The sequence below is a fragment of the Emydura macquarii genome, unplaced genomic scaffold (assembly GCF_026122565.2).
Source record: "Emydura macquarii macquarii isolate MOO-44397 ecotype Brisbane River unplaced genomic scaffold, CSIRO-AGI_Emac_v2 contig_3429, whole genome shotgun sequence".
NCBI classification, from domain to species: Eukaryota; Metazoa; Chordata; order Testudines; family Chelidae; genus Emydura; species Emydura macquarii.
Window position 1 is genome coordinate 84,048 of NW_027133566.1, and position 9,464 is coordinate 93,511.

The 9,464-nt window shown below is 49.9% G+C and overlaps 1 long non-coding RNA gene and 2 gene segments (V, D, J or C); 1 reads left to right on the forward strand and 2 right to left on the reverse strand.

Moving 5' to 3' along the window:
* LOC137144253 (T cell receptor alpha variable 23/delta variable 6-like) overlaps positions 1–383 on the reverse strand; it is a 66,914-nt gene extending 66,531 nt beyond the window's left edge. Inside the window, 1 exon segment of the V gene segment in view lies at positions 101–383. Coding sequence covers positions 101–149 — 49 coding nt within the window.
* On the forward strand, positions 103–6,614 carry LOC137144256 (uncharacterized). Its single transcript, XR_010917364.1, has 2 exons — positions 103–376; positions 5,848–6,614. It is a non-coding gene; the product is annotated as an uncharacterized lncRNA (long non-coding RNA).
* Positions 3,163–4,459, reverse strand: LOC137144250 (T cell receptor alpha variable 16-like). The segment is given in 2 exon segments: positions 3,163–3,548; positions 4,050–4,459. Coding segments are annotated over 2 exon segments (438 nt in total).
* Positions 6,615–9,464: the final 2,850 nt, after the last annotated feature.

Sequence of the window (9,464 nt, forward strand, 5' to 3'; positions counted from 1 at the left end):
GCCGGGTGTGTGCAGGCCGAGTGCCCGCCTCCATAACCTCAGACCGGCCGAGGGAGAGACAGACACGGGGATTCGCGAGCGAGGAGGCGAACTCGACTACCTGGAGCGAGCGTGCAAACAACCAGGCTGAGAACCAGCCGCTCGCTCATGGTTTAAGCCCCGGGGTTCGGGTGTCAATGCCACACTGAATCCTGCGGCACCAGCGTCCTCAGCTGAGCGGTGTAAACCCGCCCAGCCCTTCACTGAGCGAGCTGATAAAGGAGGGTGTGGCCCTCGCAGCCCTTCCTCCGCCCCGGGAAGTGAAGGCAGGCGGGTTTCTCTGCTCAACCTCGGCGTTTCCTCCCTCGAGCCGCCGTGAGCGTGTCTTGGTTTGCTGGTGAGTCTGACTCTCTTCGCGGGGGGTTCAATGAAGCAGGAAGCACTGATTTTTGTTCTTGTAAGTGGAGTAAATGACATGCCCGAGAAATCTAGGACCTCCCCTCCCTGCTGCCAATTTCTCAATGCACTAATGTACACTAGGGAGTCTCACTGATTTGTCGTCCCCCCCCCCCCCGGAATTGTGTGTCCGGCTTTGGTGCCTTTGAACACCCCCCTTTCCCCAAATATCCCCATGAAATATGCAAGCTGAATAACTCCCGCAGGATAAACTAGCCCCGAACGCGCTGACGGAACTGACTCCAGAGACGTCTGTTCAATGCACAGGCGTCAAAGGGTTCCTGAGTATCCCTGACGGGGGAGGAATTCCTGGTCTGAGAGTCCGCTCCTGAGTGCCTGGCCCCCACCCCCCGAAGTGAACTTTCGGACTGGTGCAGACAGTGGGTCTGTTCTCAGCTAAGGCCGGGCGGAGGGGGAGCGAGATGGGTGGCAGTGGGAAATAATAGTGCAGCCTTTTGCCAGTCATGAAAATAATGTAAAGGGCTTCAGTCTGGCTGAGAAAATGTTCCGTTTTAATCTGTGTTTGGGGGGCTTGTGTTTGTCGGTGTGTTGTTTGGGTTGTGTTGAGTTGAACTCGCCTGGGTTGGGTTTCTCTGAGTTGGTTTGGGTTGGGGGGGGGGGGGGGTTGTGTCTGGAATGGATTGAGTTGAAATGGTTTGTCTGGGGTTCGGATTCGGGCGGGCTATGACCAGCTGAGCTGGGTTTGGGGTGGAATTTCATTGACTCGAGTTAAATCGCCCTGCCTTGGGTTGGGCTTGATTGGATTGTGCTGGGCTGAGTTCAGCTGGGTAGGGCTCAGTGAGGTTGGATTGGTTCAGACGGAGTTGTCTGGAATTAAACTGGGCCCAGGCGGATTGGATCCCCCGGCAGGGGGGAACACAGGCCCACGCCTCTTGTTGCTACAGAAAATGGTGTCAATGCAGACATTTTAGTGGCTCCGTTACCCGCTTGTTGGTGGAGTTCTCCTCCGTAGCAGGGTCAGACTTACTTTGAACAATGTGTTACCTGGTCTGTGTTACAAGACTGGGCAGGCGTCCCTGGATGGAGCTTTCCCGTGAAATTACGGTCATCACAAAATACTGTGGAAAGCTAAACTCTCTTTGTGCCTCGTCATTCATGGCTTAGTCGTTTCAATAAGAGAGGTAGTGTTTTAATCTAATAACTGTCATGAATAATAAAAAACAGGCATTTTAATCCAAAAATCTTTCATTCATAATAAAGAACAGAGGCGTATGCAGAAGGGCAAAGTGCAGAGACTAAATGTTGTTAAAGATTACCAGAATATCAGATAGGAAAAAAAATTATTTACAAAAACCGATTAGACAAACCCCCGTCAGGCATGGTCCAAGTTCACTTGTCCTGTCTCTGCACAGCGGGCTGGGTTGGATGACTCCTCGAGGTCCCTTCCAGCCCTGCATTTCTGTGACACTCTCATATTTCCACAAACAGCCCCGCTGGCTTTTTGTACGAGTGCAGATACAGCGCTCCCCCACTGTGGGTCTCAGCGCACAGTAATACACGGCGCTCTCCTGGTGAGAAACATCCTCAATCTTCAAGGGAACCGTCTTGTTATCCAGGTACAGAGATGCTGAGAATTTTCCCTGGACGCGCGTCTGATCCAGCCCATCAAACTTCGTTTTAGTCAGGATGTGCTGGGGAGGCTGGTTCGGAGATTGACGGTACCAAAACAGATACGGGTTTATGTCACTGGTGGTGAAATTACAGTGCAAAGTGACACTTTGCCCCTCTGCGATCCTCTCTTCTGGAGGAGACTGGTGCACAGAGTCACTTTGTGCAAGACCTGTGGAGGGGAGGAAAGTCTTTAAGCGCCTATCTCTGTGTGGCTGGGACTTTTTAGGTCAATGGGACTTGGATCCCTCCCTCCCGTATGCTTGTTAAAATTGCAGCCTGCATATGTGTGGGTCTGAGTCACCCCTTAAAAACCTCTCTGCTCCCAGCACACGGATGGCTTGGTTTGTGATGCTAGCCAGGATGTCTCTTTTCAAAGGAAAACCAAATTCCTCCTGCCATTTCTTTGTTCAGAAACCTTACGTTTTCTGTGTAAACGCCTTTACTGCAAACGAAAGTTGAGTCTCACCTGTCTGCGGGAGCAGGAGACAGACCTGTACAGCCACGTACAAGAGCATTTCGCAGCTTCAGGTTCTCCTGATAGTTACTACGAGCTGCAGCTTGTCCTCCTCTGCTTTTGAAAATGATCATTAATGTCACAAAGAGGAAACCTGCTTCCTCCGTGACCTTTCTCTCCTCCCTCTCAGATGGTGACGCTACACAAGGAGGGAAAACTCGTTCAGCTTCTGATTCCAAGTTATTTTAATACACGCACACAGCACCGTGTAAAATAGGGGGGATGTGGCGGCGTGGGGCGCCCTCTAGTGAATATCGAATAAAATAAGCAAGAAAACCCTACACTCCTCCTCTGTGAAAATATGCTGTCTGTCATAGGACATTTCATCTGGGATCTCTCTCCACATTTTTTTTAAATGAGGCTCTTGTTTTATGTCTGAATTATTGGTCGGGAGGTGGGGACCAGATTTCCTGGGTGACTCTGGGCAAGTCAGGGATGGCCAGATCATTATAGAGGCCTAACGAAGCAAAATAGATGCTCACTGGTATTTTGAAAGCTCCTAGATGCTTAACTCTCCTTGAAATCCCTCTAGGCACCTATCTCCATCCTAAGGCACCTAAGGGCTATATTTACAAAGGGATTTAGGCACCCGGAATCTCCGATCTTTCAGTGCTCCGCAGTCTGGGGGGTTTTTGTGCAGCTCCCCTGGTGGCTTCGCTCACTGTGTCGCTCAAGGCGCAGTAATAGACAGCAGAGTCGCTCACTTGGCTGGAGTTCTTCTCCAGGTGGAAGGATTTGGAGTCTTTGTCGAGCTTAGCAGAGAACCCTCGCCTGCGCCTCTTCTCCTCCTCGTCCGACGCCTCATACTGTGTCAGCAGCAGGCGAGGGGCTTCATGGGGATACTGCTCGTACCAGAAGAGATACGGAGCCCCGGAGTAATCATAGGAGCAGCGGAGCAGCACGGGTTTTCCTTCCTGGACGGCAGCGGTGCCGTCTGGCTGCGACACTGGCTCGGCAGTGATCCTTTCTGCAAAAGAAAAGGAAATCGCTAGTGGAGGAGGGCTGGGGTTTTCGGTTTCCAAAAGCAGACCCCGAATTCAATGGCAGACAGGCTCCTCGCGCCCTTAAAATCATCTCTAAACACCAGCCTGACCTCACATAACAGCCAGCATCCTCTCAAACGTGCATCATTTCTAAAGAGCTCACTCAATTGACTCCCACCATGACCGATCTTATCCCTACCCCTAGGGGGGGAAAAGGGTGTTTCCTGCTTCCATTTACAGCTGGAAACTATTTACACTGGAAATAAATAATCACTTTCACCAAAGGAAGCAAGCCGAGCTCTTGTAAAGTTTCCCACATTCGTATTTTTTGTGTCCCTCATTTTGGATCTCTCTCAACTCCCCAGCTGCGGATGTGGGCAGGGGCAGGTGGAGCAGTCTTGGGAACAGAACAGAACAGAATGTAGACTAGAGATGTTAGAATAATGTATGTATTTGTCCAAGCGGCAGAATTCAATCAGACTCACTTAAAACAACAACCACTGCAGCCCACAAAGCAAACCTCCGAGGCATTTTCATGGTAATAATTATTTGTAATGACCCTGATTAAAATGACACCTCTCCTCGTCCCCTGAGCCAATGCTCAAAGAGGAAGCTGTGTTCTTTCTTTCCCAGATCAAAAGAGCACAAAGCGAAAATATTGTCTTGGAGGTGACGCCTCTAAAAGCTGTCTTGCATCTCTTGAGCTTCTCCTCTCTGCTAGCCTTGTGCAGGTGTCTTTCTTCTGGGCGCTTGCCCAAAAATTACTTCAGAAAGGAAGGAGGAGGTGGGGATTGTAGAAGGCAGTTCCTGAGCATAAAGGGTTTTAGAAACTGTCAGTCATCGATCGACGGGAGGAATACTGCGAATGCAACACTGCCACCACGTGGGAGACCTTTTCTCTTCTCTACCACTGATATAAGGCTCTTTCCCTGTTGAAATTGTACCATCAATATGAGGAAAGTTGTTGCGATGGTGTTATCTTTTCCTGTCTTTCTTTCCTGTATTGGTGGATTTGTTGTTTGTTTCTTTTGGGAAGAACTAAACTCTTTTATTTCAGGGCATGAGCCAACTTCTAGCTGACAGGAGTTCGGGGGGAAAGTCCCTATGAACAGGTTATCCCATAGCTGTTCATTGCAAGTTTTCCTGCAACTACTTCTGTATCACTATTGGAGACAGGAGACTCCGTATATGAAACACCCGATACGGTGTGGTCCTGTGTTTCCTGACTTAATGAAAACTCTCTACACCGTAATCTATACACCCGTCCTTTGTGGTCCTCAACACGGGGAAGGCATGGAAGCCTGCGTATTCATAGCCAAGGGCTAAGTCTGCTGAGGGGTCTGTATTACATACAGTGAGAGGCTAATCTTGAGGTAGGTCAGGGTGGTTCCGCTCTCTCTCCAGAGCCTCTCTATAGACCTAAGGACACTGGGGCGGGACGGCGCGTTGGGTAAGAGAAAGGGGCAGGTTAGCCTTTTGTTTCACAGTGAATGAGGCGGGAGCAGCACCTGGGTGACGGGGGCGGGTTTTGTGCGTCCAGGGACTCCCACTGGCTCAGCGATGGGTGAGGGATCTCCGCTGAGGGACTGGACCATTTTTCAATGGAGCCCCGTTTTGGGATCTGCCCCATTGACTACAGTGGAGATGCGCATATCTCCCCCACCTGGGAATCTGGCCCATTCAGTCCATTGCTGCAATGGAAATTTGTTCGATCTGCGGCGCTTAAGACACAAGAAATGTCTCATCACGTTCCCCCTGCGCTCCCCTCCCCGTGGGTTTTTGTGCAGCTCCGCTGCTGGCTGCACTCACTGTGTCGCTCATGGCGCAGTGATAGACCGCAGAGTCGCGCAGTTCAGCGGCGATTTTCTGCAGGTGGAAGGTCTTCTCCTGTTTGTTAAGGGTGGCGGTGAACCCTCGCCTGCTCTTCCTCTCCTCCTCATCCGATGCTTCATACTGGGTCAGCAGGAGGCGAGGGGCTTTATCTGGGTACTGCTCGTACCACCAGAGTGTAGGAGCAGTAGACAGAGTCTCATAGGAGCAGTTCAGAAGCACTGGTTCCCCTTGGGATACAGTCACCTGGGCGTCCGGTTGTTTCACTGACTCGCCTTTAGCCCCTCCTGGAAAAAATAAAAGCGCAGATCCAGACACACGGCCGGCTCCTGGCTTGAACCCGCGACGTTTCTCAACCTTACAAACGTCCAGAGACGCGGTGGGAGCGGTATCGGGGGAGGGGGAAGGTTTATAACCAATGGTTACAAAAATACATTTGCCCTGACTCCGCAGCTCCCGGCACTGGAGGCAGGTCCAGTTTTAAAGGGCAGTTTTACACCGGCTGAGCATCTGGCCCGATCGCTCCGCAATACTGCTGACCTTCTACTCACCGAGAACCCAAAGTATCGGGATAACGGAGGCCCAGGGGAAGGACATTTCTCAGGCGATGCAGAAGTGGGGTAGACCCTTCTCCGCGACACCCGGGAACGAAGCTTCTTCCTTGCCTTGCCCGGCTACGAACAGGCCCTGGGGAAAGAGGTTTTACTGGAGGCGATGCCTTCAATACCCCTGCACAGCGCCTGTCCGCCTGGCGCTGGGCTCCTCCGCCGGATGAGTCCCGTGCTGAGCACGCAGGCAGTCTGGCACTGCCCTGCAACTCGGCTCTGGGCTTCTGCACAGGCTTGGGGAGGATAAACCGGGGGGAATCCGCGGCCACATTAAACAGCCGGCTCTGAAACGACAGCCTGGGCCAGCCCCGCCGGAAAGGCGGCTCGGTGCTAAAACAGCGTCTCCTGGTGGGGAAAGTCGAGGCAGTTTTGCTCAGCAGCTCGGCGTGTTTTTCGTACCTTTACTGCACTCGGACTATCCCGTGTGAACCAGCCGCAAACCCGCCTGGTGTAACGGGAAAGGGTTCGGAGTCAATCCCTGAGATGGAGTCAATCGGTGTCGTTCCGCTGGAATCCTCTGAGCGGCACCGATTCGCATCCGCCGTGTGACGAGCTACAACGCAGTGCAGACGTGGGAAGAGAAGATTCTCACCGGAGTGTGAATCCTTCCTGCGATACCAAATGTCACACGGGGGGGGGGGGGGGGGGCACACACATGACTGCGCTGTGCCTGTCTTTCCTAGGCCAGTTTTTGCACGTTCTTTATGCTGCGAAATCCCATCCCCTTCCCCTCTTTGTGTCAGTGGAGGAATCCCATCCTCCAGCCCTGATCAGAGCTGCCCGGAGCCATGTGTGCATTGACAGAGGCTTCGCCTTCCGTCTTTCTTCATGTCCCAGATATTCCCATCGTCTTTTCCGGACAATTTTGGGAATCAGGATTTGTTCGGCTCGCTCGCTCCGAGTCTCACTGTACATTCATTCCGTTTTGTACCTGATCTTTCCCTGAGGTGTTCGCTTTGGACGGTTCTTAGGTGTCTGCCTGTCACCGTGGTGGGTTTCCGGCGGTCACGTTAACATGATGAGGTGTAAATAGTACTTGGGTGAATGTTTGTGCTGTGCTCTGTGTTAGATCAGGATTTTGGGTGAAAAATCTTATCTAAGATGATATATATTTCATGGAAATTCATGCTCATGTCAGCCAATGACCCTTCCGAATTCGTTGCCACCCGAGGTACAGGTGAGGCAGCAGCTTCCCACGATACGTAAAACTTGGGACATTGTTACTGACTTATTTAAAAAAACAAAAACTTCTCAGGGTTTCATTAAAGGAAGATTGGGCCAAAAGTAATCTAATGAGGTTCAACAAGGACAAGTGCAGAGTCCTCCACTTAGGAAGGAAGAATCCCATGCACAGCTACAGACTGGGGACCGACGAGCTGGGCAGCAGTTCTGCAGAAAAGGACCTGGGGGTAACAGTGGATAAGAAGCTGGATATGAGTCAGCAGTGTGCCCTGGTTGTCAAGAAGGCTAATGGCATATTGGGCTGCATTAGGAGGAGCATTGCCAGCAGATGGAGGGAAGTGATTATTCCCCTCTGTTCGGCTCTGGTGAGGCCCCATTTGGAGTATTGTGTGCAGTTTTGGGCCCCCCACTACAAAAAGGATGTGAAGAAGTTAGAGAGAGTCCAGCGGAGGACAACAAAAATGATTAGGGGGCTGGAGCACAGGACTTATGAGGAGAGGCTGAGGGAACTAGGCTTGTTTAGTCTGCAGAAGAGAAGAATGAGGGGGGATTTGATAGCAGCCTTTAACTACCTGAAAGGGGGTTCCAGGGAGGATGGGGCTTGGCTGTTATCGGTGGTGGCAGATGACAGAACTAGGAGCAATGGTCTCAAGTTGCACTGGGGCAGATCTAGGTTGGACATTAGGAAAAAGTTTTTCCCTAGGAGGGTGGTGAAGCACTGGAATGGAAATTTGTCCTGAAGCATGACAAACTCCAAATGCATAGCGAGAATCAGTATAAATATTAACAGAACAATTTACACTTAAACAACAAGCACGTGTAAGAGCAATCAATTCAGCCAATTGAGCAGAATATACATTAGGTAAAAAATAAGCTTCCCAAACCTCATGTGATGTACACACCGCATACCCTGCTCTACGCATTCCTGTCTCATCAACAAAGCAAGAACCATCAATATACAAAATATAATCTGGGTTAGTCAAAGGAGTATCCTGAAGATCAGGGCGAGGTGTAGTGCTCTGAAAAATAACATAATCACAATTATGAGGTTCCCCTTCAGTGGGAATCGGTAACAGTGTAGCTGGGTTTAAAGATGCACAACGTTTAATAATAATATTATCAGCTGCTAAAAGCACAATTTCATATTGAGTAAGGCGTTGTGCTGAAATATACTGAGTTTTTCCTTTAATTAACAGGGCTTCTACAGCATGTGGCACATAAAGAGTTAAAGAATGTCCAAGCACCAAATCTTGTACCTTTTGAACTAATAAAGCAGCTGCTGCCACAGCTGTAAGACAGGCTGGATAACCCTGTGGTGTTGTTCATTTTTCCAGCACAAAAAGTTTAAGCCCCCTAAAAAACAAATCGTACAAAAGTCAATACAATATTAATATATTAGCAACAAAAATAAATAAATATATTATAATTATAATTCTAGTAGTAAATCTATTAATATCAAAGGGGGGAACTGTGAAGGGAAAACAAGATTAATTAATTAAAATACTAGGGAGGTGGGGGAATCTCCATCCTTAGAGGTTTTTAAGCTGCGGATGATTTCGCTGAGGTAGTTCTGCTTTGAGCGGGGTTGGACTAGATACCTCCTGAGGTCCCTTCCAGCTCTATGATTCTATGAAAGTGGCCTTAAAACTCTGCACGGTGAAGGAAACCCTTCTGCTACAAAAATAAATGTGCGTCTAATTGTCCAAGTCTAGGAGATGGTGATAGGTTATTATCTCATAACTAACCACTCCACGGTGTCTTCCACCTTCCTCTGAAGCCGCCGCTGGTAGCTCCAGTGAGAGCAGATACCGGGTGGCGCTGTCTGCTCTACCTCAGCCGGGCAATTCCAAGGTTCCTGTTTTTCCTGACTTCACTTCAATTTCTGAATCACTTCATCTCTGAAACCAGCAAATGCTTCATACAATAGACACCAGGGCAGCTGCGTGAAGGAGAAACTATTGGAAAATGGAACAGGATTTGTGTTTTGTGTCCTGTAAGAGAGAGGTAAGGGGAGGGGTTTGTTTGATTGTGTTTTTAAAGAGACCCCGATGTTCTACATTGGAATAGGTCAGATCCGCGGTTGATATAAACTAGCGAAGCTGATTCCTGTCCAGTTCCCCCTGGGTTAACACAACTGGGGAAGTGGGTCACTTTTACTTCCATGGAGCTCCACCGACCTATGAGAGTTTGGGAACTGGATCATTGACTCCAGTGGAGACACGCCCGTTTACACGACCTGGGAATGAGCCTCACTGATTGTTAGGGAGCAGCGAAAAGTCT